A 15020-nucleotide genomic window follows, 5' to 3' on the forward strand; every position below is an offset into this window, starting at 1 on the left:
TCTTTCTAATCTTGATACCCCGGTTTTTAACCACTTGCTTGAACCGAACCACAGGACAATGCTCTATCTACGGGCGTCAGTTACCTACCATTTTATCCTATCCTCTTTTTGCTCGATTTAGCGCTGCTCATCTACTTCCCCTTCCTACCTGTGAAAGAACATTAAAAAAGTTTCATACCTACCCATTCCCTTTTGTCCGCCTATGTTAGAGACAGAGGCAGGAATACAGTCTGTCCTCTTACCGTCTGCTTTTATTTAATCTCCATCTTATCGGTTTCCGGGTCTAGGTTGGTGTGGCGTCGTAAAAGCGGCTTTTTATTTGGCCTTTGATATCACCCTTGAAAAGTTGATCTATGTGAAAAGCAGGAGAAACTAAACCATAAATAAAAAGTTTTCTATATTTCCCTCGAATATAATCCTAAAAGATGCCGTAACTGTCGTAGATTAACTGCATGGTGAAAAAATGCAAATGCAAGAAGATACTAGTTTATATCGTACAAGAGTGGGTTGAGAGATGCTGCCCTCCTTCCCTATGCCCGTTCGTTAGCCACTCTTAGCTGCTCTGCCGCCGTCCGGTAAAAAACATCTATACTCTCCTGATCTCTAAGGGGATTGACAGATTTATCCCATGCATGTTTCTGTGACTCTATCATCATCGACCGAACAACCTTGCCTCCTCCGCAGTCCTTGAGCTTTTCCACAAACTCGTGCCCTTCGTGGAGCAGCATGTCCCACTCGCAGACGTACAGAAAAATGTCCTTGGGCAGAGCATCCGCTAGCAGTGAAGGAGGTGCCAGTAAAGGCGAGGCGTATGGCAGATGTCTACTGGCTTCATGAGGCATGTAGCTGTGGTCGAACAAGGTGGTCATGAACTTCGGCAGCGTCTTGGACGGGAAGACGCTTCTGTCACGGCGTATGTGTCTGGGCAGGACGTAGTCGACTATCGGGTACCATGATATGATGGATATTATCCGCAGAGACGAGCGAGGCGTCTGTGACTGGCTGTTATCATTGCTGCTGTCACTGCCGTTGTTCGCGGTGGTGGCCGTGCTTGTCTGTCGAAGCAGATGCTGTGCCGACTGGGACCTCGCGGCAGACGGCCTGCTGGTGCTGCCCGGGGGATACTGCGACAACGTCGACAGATGCAGGTTTATCGAGCTCCCGTCTCGCGTCTCGTAGGGGGTCAGCGTCGTCGACGGCGCCGGCGAGGGCTGGAGCGAGTCTTGCTGGAGCAGATGGCGGCGCAGGGGAACGGTGAAGGCGAGATTCCCGCCAGACGAGAAGCCGGACAGGCTGACCCGCGACACATCCAGCGCCAGCTCGGCCGCATGGTCCTCGAGATACTGCAGGGCCCTGACGCCGTCGTCCACAGCAGCCGGAAAGGGCGCTTCGGGCGCCAGGCGGTATTCCACGCTCACCACGACGCTGTCGGCGCCTTCGACCACCGCGCGAGCCCAGCGTGCGTCGTCCGTCGCCGTGCCGATGCAGAACCCGCCGCCGTGGAAGTTGACCACGACCGGGTACCGGTGGCCGGCTCGCTTCTGCTCAGCGTACCGCTTGGGGGTGTAGAAGTACAGCTTCACCCGCTGCGAGTCGAGCCCGTCCAGTCGAGGCAGCGTCCGAACGAAGGACGGGCGTGGTGGTAGGGGCGGAGGATAGCCGTGGAGGACCATGCCGATGCGCATCAGAAAGCGCAAGATGACTATCTGCACCCGCATCCAGGCCCTGTTAGGAGGTCGCTGTTCCATTATTGTCTCGGCCTGGGATCAGGAACGTCGGCTCGCTTTCGCCAGGTGTTTTTATGTGTGCAGTTGTTAGTTATACAGGCACCGCGGGCACCGGTCGAGAGGACATCAGACGAGCAGCACAAGGCCCCAGAACCGACCAGAAGACGACCAGCCGAGCAGCAGACAGACGAGCCTTGGTCATTCTTAGCCGCGCCGTCGATGTCTCATGCCTCGATCGCACGTCTGAGCAGCAGCCTTGGTCCTCCCGGACTTCAGGGACAGAATAATCGCCCTCTCCTCTGTGGCGAGACGCAGGAACATTCGGCTCCCTCTACGGCCGGTGACCAGCTCCGGACTGGCCGTAATAATAATAATAATAATAACTAACTAGCTAATAATGGCTTCTGGATGCTTGACTCTCTTATTATTTCTTCTTCTGCCTTGCTCGGCCTTGCGGCTCGACTCTTCCGGTTGATATGACGTCGTTGGTGCGTCTCACAAAGCTTGCCGGCCTGTCCGCATGGTTAACTACGATATCCCTGATTATTATTGTGCCCGCCAGAACAGGAGCAAAAAGTTAGCAGGGCCGGGGTTGGCTGCTGCCTCGTTACTCTCGCACAAGGGCGTTGGATGGACAGCGAGGATCCTCTCGAAGATAACTAGTTAATGGTTATATGACTGTCTCGCGAACCGATACGGGCTGCGGGTTGTGCTAGTTCTCTCAACATATATGGATGCAACTACGGCCTTAGCGGAACAGTTGCTCGCCCCGTCACTCCTGGCAGGCAGCAGGGCAAGCCCAGTCGCAACAACATCACAGGCTATTCGGATCACGGAGGAAAACATACTCTGATTCTCCGTGGTTCTGCATCATAAAGCAATTACAAAGCTCACCCGCCCAGTAGCCGGTGGGCCCAGAGAAGATCGCGTCGTTGATGACGCCCTTACCTCGCTTCCGATAGTGCCTGTACGTACGGCTATAACTATAGGCCTTCCTCGCCCCCTGCCGTTCACTTCTGCCTCTTTTATCTTAACGCAGCTAACGTCCTTGACTTTAGATTCGCTAATCAGTGACCCAATCCCTGCATCCGTTGGTGTTGGGACGTCATAACTCCGAACAGGGGTAAACCGCTCTCCTCTGGATACTTATCCGTCCCGGAGACCCCGCGGCAGTCCCCTCCTGAAAATTGCCAGAAGACGAAGAGAGTGAATGCTGGCTTGTTGCAGCAGTCACTGAAACCCCCAGAACTCTTACCTTCGACGAAACGCAATATTCAAAATGTCGGCCCTCAGGGATGCGATATCGAAAATCAAGCAGTCTGCCTCTGAATCTGACTTGATCCCCCACCGTCGCTCAAATCTTGGTGCTTTCCTTCAGGAGAAGGAATATGTTTACTCTAGCGATGACTTCAGTGATGATAACAGCGGTGTCTCCAGCAAGAATGAACAGAAGCGTGCTGCACGGCGCGAGAAAAAGGAGCAGAGCAGGTCCAGACTGAGCACGGAGACAAGAGACGGCTCAATGGACACTACGCGGTCGGAATTCAAAGGCAGCAATGATGGCTCTGCAGAGAACAATGATGATACTCCGGAGATGAAGGCTAGATACGGTGATCTTCCGATGATGCAGTCCAGAGACCGTCCGCGCGCGAATCTTACCAAGTTCGAGTCCATCACGGACGAGATGAAGGGCCAGGAGCTGATATTCCGTGCTCGTCTACATGTTGTTCGTCGCATGGGCGCAAAGTTTGCATTCCTAGTATTCCGGCAGCAGCTGCATACCTTACAAGGTGTTCTACATACAGAGCCTAAGTTGAGGTCGGCGAACATGATATATTGGGCTGAGCGCATTCCAGTTGGCTCAATATTGAAGGTGAAAGGACGTCTGAAGACACCAGACGTTCCTGTCTTTGGAACAACGATTCACAATCTCGAGCTCGAGATTGAAGAACTCCATGTTGCTGTACGCCGAGAGGAGCCAGTGCCATTCAGTGTATATGAAGCCGAACTTGCCGGTGCCCATGAAGAGCGGCTGGAAGGTGTACGCCAGAAGATACCCGATCGCACGAGGCTGTCCAACCGAATCCTCGATCTCCGCACTGATACCTCACAGTCTATCTTCAGAATTCAGTCTGCCATTTCTACTATGTTCAGGTCCTGCCTTGATGCCCAAAATTTCATTGAAATACATTCCCCCAAGCTGCAAGCAGCTGCCACAGAATCGGGAGCTAGCGTCTTTGGTGTGAACTATTTCGGTCGCCCTGCTTTCCTGGCTCAGAGTCCTCAGCTCGCGAAACAGATGGCAATCGCATCGGATTTTGAGAGGGTCTACGAAATTGGCGCGGTCTTTCGAGCAGAGAACTCGAACACACATAGACATCTTACGGAGTATACCGGATTGGATATCGAAATGGCCATCGAAGAGCATTATCATGAAGCCTTGGAAGTCCTTGACAGCGTGCTTAAATCTATATTCAAAACTATCTATGAAAAATATCGGTTGGAGATAGAGGTTATCAAGCACCATTTCCCATCCGAGGATTTAGTTTGGCTCGATGAAACCCCTATTATTTCGTTTGCTGATGGAGTCAAAATGCTGAATGACTCCGGCTGGGTGGATGAGAATGGCAACAAGCTATCAGAGACTGAGGACTTCGGCACACGGGATGAGATTAGGCTGGGTGAACTTGTCAAGGAGAAGTTCCATACAGATTACTATATCCTGGATAAGTTTCCGGCAACCGCCCGACCTTTCTATGCTATGCCACATCCGGATGATGAAAGATTCACCTTGTCGTTTGATATATTCGTTCGAGGACAGGAGATAGTTTCTGGTGGTCAGCGTATCCATCACCCTGACCTACTGGACAAACGAATGAGAGAAGTTGGAATCGACCCATCCACCATGGAAGAGTACATGGAAGGCTTCAAGTGGGGAGCTCCTCCGCATGCTGGTGCTGGAATCGGTTTAGAGAGACTTTTGATGCTGATACTGAAGCTCGGCAACATCCGGCTGGGATCTCTTTTCCACCGAGACCCAAAGAGCTTCCCTCGTCATGAGCAGCCTGTCACTCTCCGCCATCCAGAGGCATCAACCCTCCACCCTCCATGGCAAGACGAAAACAAGCCTCGCAATGCACCGGTTGATCCCACTCGAAAGTTACAGGCGTTGCAAGATCTTATTGCCAATTATGGAGATTCTACGTCTACCTCATGGCTCGACGATAGATATAAGATTTGGCGGGACTATACCACAGGTGCTGCGGTTTCCTACGTACCTTCGCATGGATATGCAGTTATCGCTGGAGACCCCCTTTGCGATACATCCCAGTACCGTCGCATTGTCGTATCTTTCCTCCAATGGCTGAAAAAGGAAACAAATCTCAGACCAATCTGGATCCTATGCTCTGCCGACGTTGAAGAAATACTCGGTGAACACCTGGGTTGGCGAAGTCTTTCATGTGTTGCTGAAGAACGAGTTGACCCTCAGCGCAACCGTGCCGCATCAGACGGTGAAATAGCCCGCAAGATTCGCCGGGCTGAACACGAAGGCATCAGGATTCACGCGATTACTCCCGGCGAACCCGTCCCAGATGACATTAAGGAGAAGATAAATGCTCGAATAGAGGACTGGAAGAACAATAGGAAAGGCACTCAGATCCATCTTTCTGAAATCACCCCGTGGCGCGACCATACTCATCGTCGATACTTCTATGCAACTGATAGCGAGGGCAAAATCTGTTCTTTCGTCGCCCTTGCGCAGCTGGCTCCTCGTCATGGCATGCAGGTTAAATACAGTCTAGATTTCCCTGGCTCCCCATCCGGTTCAATCGAATATATCATAACTCACGCTATTCAATCCGCTGCAAGCTCGGGTGTGAAGTCCCTTACATTCGGCGGTGGTGCTATTCCGCATCTAATTCCTGGTCATAATCTGAGCAGCGTCAAGGCGAAGGTGCTGCAGCACACATATGATACCATTGTCAAGCAGTTCAAGTTAACTCGGAAGACGGAGTTCAGGGCTAAACTTGGAGCGCACGAAGAGCCCGTTTATATCGCTTACCCACGCCATGGGCTGGGTACCAAGGGAATCAAAGCGATTTTGAACTTTTTCGAGGATTAACTTCATTTGATATTCTATACCTTTCCACTCACCCTTCCATTTTTTGGGGGCTTCTTTTTTGGTTTTTACATGTGAATAAATTGTAAAGATTTGAAATAAACAAATTTTGTATGGAATAATTGCTAATGAGTTACGCTTCTTACATGCTGACGACATCCCGAACCAGTTCCAGTTTTGATATCTCGTCCGCTCGGTCAATATACTGGTAGCCCTGGCTATACGTTGAGACCCTTGTCGTGTTAAGTATAGTCTAGAATGGCAAGCCAGCCTTGGGAGGCCTTGCATTTTATGGATGGACCGGATAAACGACGACGATCCATAGTTACCATTCAAGTCCTTTGAAAGACCAGGATACGACACTGAAAGGAAGTCCAGTCGCACCAAGGGCCAGAGAGGCTGACAGGGGGAAATGGCCCCCAGATACAATTTGCTTGTTCGAACGTATACTCGTAACGACGTCCAAGTAAGCCTTATCGACACCATCGGCATTCCCCATATGGGTCACACTCCGGCACATCCCAGGATAGTTTCTCGATAAACGGTGAACTTAGGCCTTCCCGAGAGATACACAGGCGACACCGGCCCTACCGAGAAGAAATAAGTATCGACAATGATCTTTTTATCCATACGAAATCCTTCATGCTTAGTTATGAAAACACAATGCGAATGCTCCCAACTTTTTCGGAAATTTTGAGCGATGAGGATTCGATATGCATAATTTCACTGCAAGGTAGTTAGACATACACAAGGCTATATTAATATTTTCGATCATATATAACTAGTTGGCGTGGTAAGGCTCTATTCTTCTACCATGTCTCCCACCTTTACATTCTTTGTGAGAGAATGAACATTTGAAGTCAGCTTCGGAACCTCTACCATTATTGCACGTCTGATTAAACCATCATCTTCCAAGGCCAAAGTGAGATTCAATGCTATATACTTTGTTTACCCTACGAGTGCTAACATTGAACAATAGTTAGAAGATTCCATCAATGGCAATAGAACTTGCTGGTGCAGGTGCAGCATCACAAACTGCACTCCAGTTAGCAGCTCGACGTGGAAACCATGACGAAGCAAAACTACTCTTGCGGACTGGAATTGATGCAAACTTCTCCCCTAAGGGGACAGAATATCCGCTGGCCTACGCAATCGAGTCTGGTGATGCAGAAACAGTGAAGGTTTTACTGGAATACGGGGCGAATATCCACCAAGCTTCCAAACGGCATGGGAATGCATTGATAGCATCCATTAAAAAAGGAGAAGAGGAAATATTCGACATATTTCTTGACAAATTCGATCCCAACTCGACTGACAGAGTGGGGGCTCCAGCTCTTTACGTTGCAGCCGTTGGTGGGCATGAAGCCATGGTGAATAAATTGATACGCCGTGGAGCTGATGTTCAAGCTTGCCATGACACGATATTCTCCCCTATCATGGGTGCCGGGCTAGGTGGCAGTAGCAGGATTGTGGAATCGATGTTGCAGAATGGAGCCAACAGCGACCATGCAGCCTTATTCGCGGCCTCGTCTGTTGGAGAAAATGAGCTGGTCACTCAATTGCTCCTTCGTGGCGCGGATGTTGGTCGACGCACATTACCATATGACCGCGATTTACCCATTCATGCGGCTATGCTTCAAGGCCATGAAACAACAGTTAGGATATTGCTAGCAGCCGGAGCAACACTTACCAGTCGATATTTCCCTTATGTTTTTCTTGAAACGGCATCTCGGAGGCACTTCGGGATTTCTAGGCTGATTCTAAACGAACACCTCAGTGGAAATATTCGGTTATGCTTAGGGACGAGCCCTTTTCCCAGTAGAAGCAGTCATATACCGATTGCTTTGCTACTTTCAACTCTCAAGGTGGGAGCGAGAACTGGCAACACCTCTTTAGCCTGGGAATTTGTTGAGCCATATGGTCAAACTACTATGGACTTCATGGACTATTTACTCACTCAGGACTCCATACGCCTTCCAGTTGATTCTCCCAAATCGGTCCTTAAAGCCGCTATCAAATATTGCAATGATACCCTGCTATCTTTCCTACTGGACAGTTTCGAAGTCAATATATCTAGAGATTTTCCCAACTTGATAGAGTTAGCCGTCATCAATGGCAGTGTCCCCACATTGGAGGTGTTGTTGAAGAGAACTACAGAGCAGGCCGGATTAAAAACACCTCAGTGGAAACTGTGCCTCAGTCGGGCCCTTAACACAGCTGTTGAGAGAAATAACTTCCATATGGTAGAACTCCTGGACCGTTACGGTACTTTCACTAAATGAATATTTTCTGCGGCTTATCTTCTTCTTCTATCAAATAAATGACAACCACAATGGAATAAATTATGGTATACTTCTCTCGAGCCATGAAGATTCTGGTCGGTTGGAGTTGTGAAGTGAGGAGTAGTGTTATAGCTAGGATCTAGATCCCGCTCTGTATGGTTTCCAAGTCCCCAAGAACGAATTGGGCCCATATATCCACCCCCTTCAAAATTATACTATCAGCAGGAATGAATAGTGATTTTCGTTGACTCCGGATGGAGTTCCAATGATGGTTCACTGGTAGACTTGCGCCAATGGCCTGCCAAGCCAGAGCTCCGAGTCGCTGGACCTCTTTGAAGCCAAATTCAACCTCCGCGAGGTTTTTGGCAGAGAAGACTCCATCAAATTCTGAGTATGTTCGATATAGTACTGTGACGGCCGCAACGATTTGGAGAACAACTTGAGCCAAAGACACCCGCTGAGCCGGTCGTCTCGGCGGCTAAATTGGGAATATAGTTGGGTCGACGACGGCTAGAACAAAGATGTCTCTCAACTGTAGTAATAACTAGTCTGTTTCACAATCAAACTTTACCATGGTGTATTTGGTTCTATTCAGGAGTCACTTACAACGTAACCTAACAGAGCTTCGCAGGGCCATATCATCAATAGACCCTTCGTAAGGGCAGCAAGAGAGCCGATATTTGTCGCGTTATTGGATATCTATTAGTTCTCCCTCGATCAATAAGTCTCTTCGAACTTGCCTAGCCTATTGCTAAAACAGTGGGTGCTATTATAACGGTTAAGTTAGTTAACTAGTTATATAATAGAATAGCGAGGGCTTTGGATTGAGTTACTTATGGGTCCAGCTTTCTATTGCGAAATTTTCGCCATTGTATCTATCCGTGCTCTGCAGTAAGAGGAGCGTTAGCAAAAATGTAGCAAATGATTCGCTTGCTATATCACCTTATAACTAGCCGTTCTTAGTCTAGATTTACGCACCGTTAGAGAGACGGAATAAAATAAATCGGCCTCAAAAGGGGGCACCAATACCTCTGAATCAACGGTGATCAGCCAGTTTGATATTTTGAATCGATCTTTGCTTCTGCGTGTTTTCAACATGCATACTAGTCACCAGCACTGCGTAGAAGTGTCGGTTCTCGCCGGTGGTTGCCGGGTCGCCAGCCTACCCCGGCTGGCATACAAATCCCAATACTGTATGCCCCCTAAAAGAAGAGATTTAGAAGGATTCCCAAACAAGTTTGGCCAACTCCTCTAACTCGGTATTATTAAATATAATATCACCCTGGTTTCTAATCGCGGTTCGAAGGAAGAGATCAGCAAAGGGAATAATTAAAGGATTGCCGACAATATGAATAGGGCTGTTCTGCCCGCGTTTCTCGATAGTAATAGTTTGGGGTATTGTCGCCCTTGTGATTCCAGAGCGACCATATCTTCGAATTGTGAGTTCGGTTCGAGATACTTGGATAGTAAGGACTATCTTTACATCGCCAGCGGATTTCTGAATCCACCGTCTTGCCACCCTGTCAAGGTCACTATGGCTTTGTGATTTCCCCGTTTCCACAACGAGGGTTGGCCATTTGCGAGTCCTCCCTAGGGGAAGATTACGCGGCCGGGCGGAGTAGTCGGGCTCCTTGTGCTCAATAGTTGTAGAGCCAATGCTCACGAGATATGCATGAAACCTCATGCCCATTGATGAGATTTTGACTACCAATTCATCATGAAGCCATTCTGTGGCTACTTCATGTGGCTCTGACAGCATTTTTGCAACCAGTAGTCTGGAGATTGGAAAATATTCCCTCTTTCTAATGCGTTTTTGTTTTGTGTTAAGGAGGATGAGGCCGTCCACAACATTATAGAATACGCAGTACCCGCCGCTCCCATTATCAACAGAGCGGGCTGCGGTTTCCATCTGAGACGCGCTTTCATATTTAAAGACAGGAGTGTCTTTAGGCAAGCAGCTTAGGGCAGCTTCAGCCTCACTATCCCTGGGGTGGCACTTTTCAAATCCGAGTTGCAGCTGCCGCAGGAAATTGTCCACGCTTTGGGGAGGAAGAGTCATGATATTCTTCTATGCCTTTTTTTCCCCTTATTTTCTTTTATTTAATCTCTCTCCCTCTATCTGTTCTCAGAACGAGAAATAACTTCAGTTTGCACTAGGGGTATTGTACATATGTAGATAAATATGTGGTTGGAGATAATTTATTTTTATTCGTGCCTTTGGCTCTTTTATAAGCTTATAAATAAGGTTATAAATAATTCAAAGTATAGAAGTAAGGTTTTATTTAGCTAGCTTCTTAATATATTGTAAAAGAGCTTCTTCCTAAGTAGTGAGTAGTTTCTTTTAATAAATAGATATAGCTTTTAGCTCTTAATACTACATTACCTTAATTACTACTTTATTAGCTATTTTATAAATATTTATAGATAGTGGATAGTGGGAGTGTAAATTTTCAGTTGTGTGTTCGTTAAATAACTAGTTAATAGTGCTTGTTGATTGGTGGGTTACGTTAGTTAACTACTTCACTAGTGTTTATTCCGTATATATTTGCAAAAACCCTGTGTATTGTCTCCCGAGTGAACGTTCATTCTTTAGCTTACCATTATCGAAGTAATCCGTAGTGTCCGTCTTAGTTTGCTGGCTCTAGGAGTTAACATGGAGCGGCCAAACGCTGAAAACTGTTAGCTAAGTGGATAGATACAAGGGGGTAGTGATGTCGAGCATGCTAAACGTCAAGTCGGAATTTTCGCTCATAACCGGCGGGACAGCACCCTAGTTCTGGAGTTGGCTATTCCAAGAGATGCAGCTGTGGCAAGTTCACTTGCCTCTTTTCCCGCCGTAACATATTTTCATTCTTGGGAGAGTGAATGTGCGGATTTGGTCCCGGCTCTCATCCTTAACTAAGGTTTCAACCCCCTGGTAGAAGCAATCAAGGACAATCGGACCAAATCAAAACTACTGGTTCGCCACTATCGACACGGATATCTCGCAGTGTTTACGTCTAGAAGAAAAAAAAAAAAAAAAATACATTTTTCTTTTGTTTTTTGTTTTTAGAGAATTCTGGGTAATCAGTGATATTTTGTATTCAGCGAGCACAAGCATTTCAGGTAACAGGATAACACGTTGCTAGATACACGTAACTAGTTATAGACAGAATATTGGGCGCGACAATATGCAGGTAAAGGTCGGATTGAACTGGGCCGCCGTATATATATGAACTTATCAGACAGCCGCTCAACCCCACCACCATGGATAGTAATCAAGAAAAAGGCGTGAAAGAAAAATGACAGAAAGATGTGACGGCAAAAAGCAAAAGACAAAACTCAAAAAGTATGTACAAAGCTCCTCCAACTGGAAAAGAAAATTAAACTATATAAAACCAGCGTGTATGCACCGTCCACCACCACATTGAAAGGAGAAAAAGGAAAAGTTCATTGCCACCTGCAACGGCAGAGGTATTTAGTCCCGAGATCTTTCTAGTGAAGGAAGATCTTGGTCTGAGTCCTTGGCGAGAACTGAGATATATATATTTACAGAAGACGCGAAACATGCAGGGACATCGAAAGGACATTGAGAGGCATAAAAATCAAAATGTGTAGCGTGGGATATAGTAAGTGTGGTGAATAAAAGAATCATATCCATATCCCTTGGATTATAAATAGAATTCTTATGTGTTTAAACGAGATGGTCGGAGGTCACATTAAGAGAGGTGCCAAAGAAAGTAGACGAGCATGTGGAGTAGAAAGCAGCCAGCTTGGAGCAAATATGCTTGAGCGAAATGAACTGACAAAAACAAAAACCTATCCCTGGGTATGGCGGTTGACTTATGTTGATCCTGGGTTGGTATCAGCGGCAGTGACTCCACTCATGGTATCTTGCTTTTCAACTTGGGCATCAGAGATCTGCAATGAATTTGATTCAGAGCCTGACGCAGGAACAGGAGCTTGCGCAGGAATATGACAAGGAGACTCATTGCAGGATTTTGATTCTGCCGCCTTGAGCTTGGCCTTGGTGTCTTCTAGTTCTTGTTTCAATGCCTTGATATAAACGATAGCCATTTCAACTGTGCTCGCCTTGCTGATGGGCTGATTCGTAGAAGGTTTATCGGGGACCTTCGAAACACCAGTCGAGGAACCATCAGCGGAATCTTTATTTTGCTCCTTTTCCTTGGCTCTGTGAGTTAATGAAGTTGGTAATAAGCTTTCAATCTCTTTGAGGGCGGAATTTATGCGATTTCGGCGACCTTGCTCAGCAAGTTTATGGTTTGTTCTCTTGGAGCTTAGATTCTCGGCAAGGGCTTCTGGGTACGTTACTCCTGGTAGGAGTGTACCTTCAAGAATATGTTGGTAATTTGATTTTGAGGCAAGATGTAAAGCCGAGGTTTCGCTTGATACACCTGTTTAAAGTCAGTACAAGGAATGAAAAGCAGCATATATATAAAATAGTGGGAATAAGAAAGGGTAAGAGTAGTAGTACCGTCAGCACGAATGAGAGGTTGTATGCTCGGACTAATTTTTGGTCTCAGTGCTGGACTCTGGGCAGCGCTCATTCCCTGGCGTTTCTTTGTCACTCGAGAACTCTGTTTCGAATCGGATCGCTTGAGACCAACCGGGCCGCTGGGTGATCCTTTTGCTTTTATTATAGGGCTTGGGGTAACGGAGCTTGTCCCTTTTAGTTCCGATATCGATTCAGTGCGCGGTTTTATAGTGTGCGGCAGTTTGGCGTGGATGGTCGGCGTGCTTTCACCACTTGGCACTCCCTGGAGCGAAGCAGGTTCAGGGAGTGATATGTCCTCCATGTGCTCCTCTGGTGCCGACCCGACAACAACCGTTCCATTCCTAGAGAACTCTCCATCCATGCCAGGTGAGATTTGCTGCTTTTGTAATTTCATGAGGGTAGCCGGAGTTGCTACTTCGCTCATGGTAGTGGGTTGATCTTGGGCACCCATGTATGGCGATTTTCCAGATCTTGGTAAAGCGGGTGGTGGCATCAGCGGCTCCGTAAGTGGCTCAGGCGAGACAGAGTCTAGACCGGATCCTTCATTGCTGCTGGAATTGCGCGAATTTGAAGTTCTGTTAGCAGCGGCCTGAGCCGAGAGCTTTTTCGCTCTCGCGCGGGCTTCAGCTTCAGTCTGCGGTCGCGAACGACCGTTTTGAGGTCTCACCAAGGGAGACTGTCGTGATAGTCTAGAGGCCTGAGACTTGCGTCGTTGTTTCTGAATGAGCTTCGGAGAGTTCGTTAATGGGCCCGTTGTTGCCGGATGTTGATGCGAAATGTCGGTCGGCGATGACAACATGGAACCATAGTCCATATGTGAGCCATTGGGAAAATTAAAACCGGCTCCGTTTGATTGCCGTGCCTCCAAAGCTGGGGATGTAAGTGGGCTCAGATACTCCCCCGGAGTGGTGTATTCAGGGAACCTTAGCTGATGTTCTAACGGGGTCATGGCTGGTGACATGAGAGGAGTAAATGAGCTCTAGATAGTATGTTAGTTGTTGGTTCCATGGACGAGATAGCTTGAAGTAGAGTAACATTTTTAATAGAGATAAGTGGATGAACTTACCTGATCTTCCAGTCCTCTGGTAAATGGTTCATATCCTCGCTGGTGTCCAGTCTCGAGGCGGAGGTTATAGTTATGCGATCCACCGTGCATATCGGCGCTATCAGGCGTTGGTGGAACAAACGACTGACGCTGGCCATAATTTGAATTATAAGCATTTTGAGAGTGCTGCTGTTGTTGCTGCTGGTGATGCTGCTTCATATAAAAGTGCTGCTGCTGCTGCTGCTGCTGCTGCTGCATTGAATTGGAGCCTTGTATCTCCATTGGCGTCACAGGTTCGCTTCCTGCCATTGTGACTGAGGTTGGATAATGCTGCTGCTGCTCTTGTAGGGGTTGGCTGGTGTTGATATGTTCCATCGAAGTCAACCCACTAATATCCTGCATTCCGGTCGTTGAGACAAGTGGCGGCGCCGTCGTCACCATATTCTGGTTCTGACGCTCACCATTATTACCACCATCAAATTCGGCAAGGTCAAAGTTGAAATCGAGAAGACTGGTATAGTCCTCTGCCGTGGTAGGGATCATGGCTGCGGCAGCTTCATCAGGGACGTGCTCTGGCCATGACGGCAGAGACGGATCTTGATTCATCTCAAGAGCTCTCGGTCTCTTCGCTTAACAGACTGATACTCTAAGTTTCATGCGATGCGACGGTAGGTAGGTGTGTATTGAAGCAGCGCGCTTCGTCGAGGTCGGGTTTTAATGCTCCTGGTCCAAAGGTGTTTTTGGAGGGGTCTCGTTCTTACACTGCGGACGTACGGTAATCTCTGCGGGGGTTGGGATGTGCGAGCTGCTTCACAGCAACTGTTCTGTGCGATCGAGTGTCCGTTCGATATATGTCCAATGGACGCAGCGATGGGCACACGACAGAGAAGAGGCAAGCAGAGCGAGAAAAGACGGGCGAGACGGCGAGATATGGATATGCAGAAACGTCGCAGCAGGCCTGGCGACGGAGTGAAGGCGAAGAAGAAAAGGTCCTCGAGGGAAAAGAAACGGGCGACAATAGGCGAGAGGGACTGCAAATTAGATAAGCGGGTCGGGTAAAGGTATTTTTAGGTATTTCCACATAGAGAGTCCGCGGCAAAGATACTTTAGGGTACAAGCGCCGGCTAGGGCGCTAGGCTGTGATGGGCAAGTCACATGGCAGAGCCCAGTCAATTTCCCGATCAGGCCTAGCCAGAGACGGAAAAAGCAACCTCAGCTCAAGGATTCCGCTGCAAAGACGCGAAGATGCAGGACGAACAGGAGATGAACTGTTCAGTCTGCCTTGTCATGGGTCGTCAAGCTCGTCTACGGTGCTGGACAGCAGGAGGCCAAACGTTGCTGGCCAGAAAAT

The 15020-nt window shown here is 48.0% G+C and overlaps 5 protein-coding genes across 5 annotated transcripts; 2 read left to right on the forward strand and 3 right to left on the reverse strand.

Annotated features, from left to right (window-relative positions):
* Nucleotides 1-530: 530 nt before the first annotated feature.
* ARB_01268 (carboxylesterase, putative) lies at nucleotides 531-1748 on the reverse strand (the record flags this gene model as incomplete). The annotated part of the gene is made up of 1 exon (XM_003012263.1): nucleotides 531-1748. One exon carries the CDS (start codon nucleotides 1746-1748, stop codon nucleotides 531-533), a length of 1218 nt encoding a protein of 405 aa, XP_003012309.1.
* A 1258-nt stretch (nucleotides 1749-3006) lies between these two features.
* On the forward strand, nucleotides 3007-5850 carry ARB_01269 (aspartate-tRNA ligase, putative; the record flags this gene model as incomplete). Its single annotated transcript, XM_003012264.1, has 1 exon — nucleotides 3007-5850. The coding sequence occupies one exon, from the start codon at nucleotides 3007-3009 to the stop codon at nucleotides 5848-5850; it is 2844 nt and encodes a 947-aa protein (XP_003012310.1).
* Nucleotides 5851-6842: 992 nt separating this feature from the next.
* ARB_01270 (ankyrin repeat protein) lies at nucleotides 6843-8129 on the forward strand (the record flags this gene model as incomplete). The annotated part of the gene is made up of 1 exon (XM_003012265.1): nucleotides 6843-8129. One exon carries the CDS (start codon nucleotides 6843-6845, stop codon nucleotides 8127-8129), a length of 1287 nt encoding a protein of 428 aa, XP_003012311.1.
* Nucleotides 8130-9345: 1216 nt separating this feature from the next.
* ARB_01271 (uncharacterized protein) lies at nucleotides 9346-10188 on the reverse strand (the record flags this gene model as incomplete). Its single annotated transcript, XM_003012266.1, has 1 exon — nucleotides 9346-10188. The coding sequence occupies one exon, from the start codon at nucleotides 10186-10188 to the stop codon at nucleotides 9346-9348; it is 843 nt and encodes a 280-aa protein (XP_003012312.1).
* Nucleotides 10189-11951: 1763 nt separating this feature from the next.
* ARB_01272 (HLH transcription factor (PalcA), putative) lies at nucleotides 11952-14275 on the reverse strand (the record flags this gene model as incomplete). The annotated part of the gene is made up of 3 exons (XM_003012267.1): nucleotides 11952-12523; nucleotides 12604-13603; nucleotides 13691-14275. 3 exons carry the CDS (start codon nucleotides 14273-14275, stop codon nucleotides 11952-11954), a joined length of 2157 nt encoding a protein of 718 aa, XP_003012313.1.
* Between the last annotated feature and the right edge of the window lie 745 nt (nucleotides 14276-15020).

The sequence above is a fragment of the Trichophyton benhamiae genome, assembly GCF_000151125.1.
Source record: "Trichophyton benhamiae CBS 112371 chromosome Unknown Abenha-G-c-208f01.r1, whole genome shotgun sequence".
Lineage (NCBI taxonomy): Eukaryota > Fungi > Ascomycota > Eurotiomycetes > Onygenales > Arthrodermataceae > Trichophyton > Trichophyton benhamiae.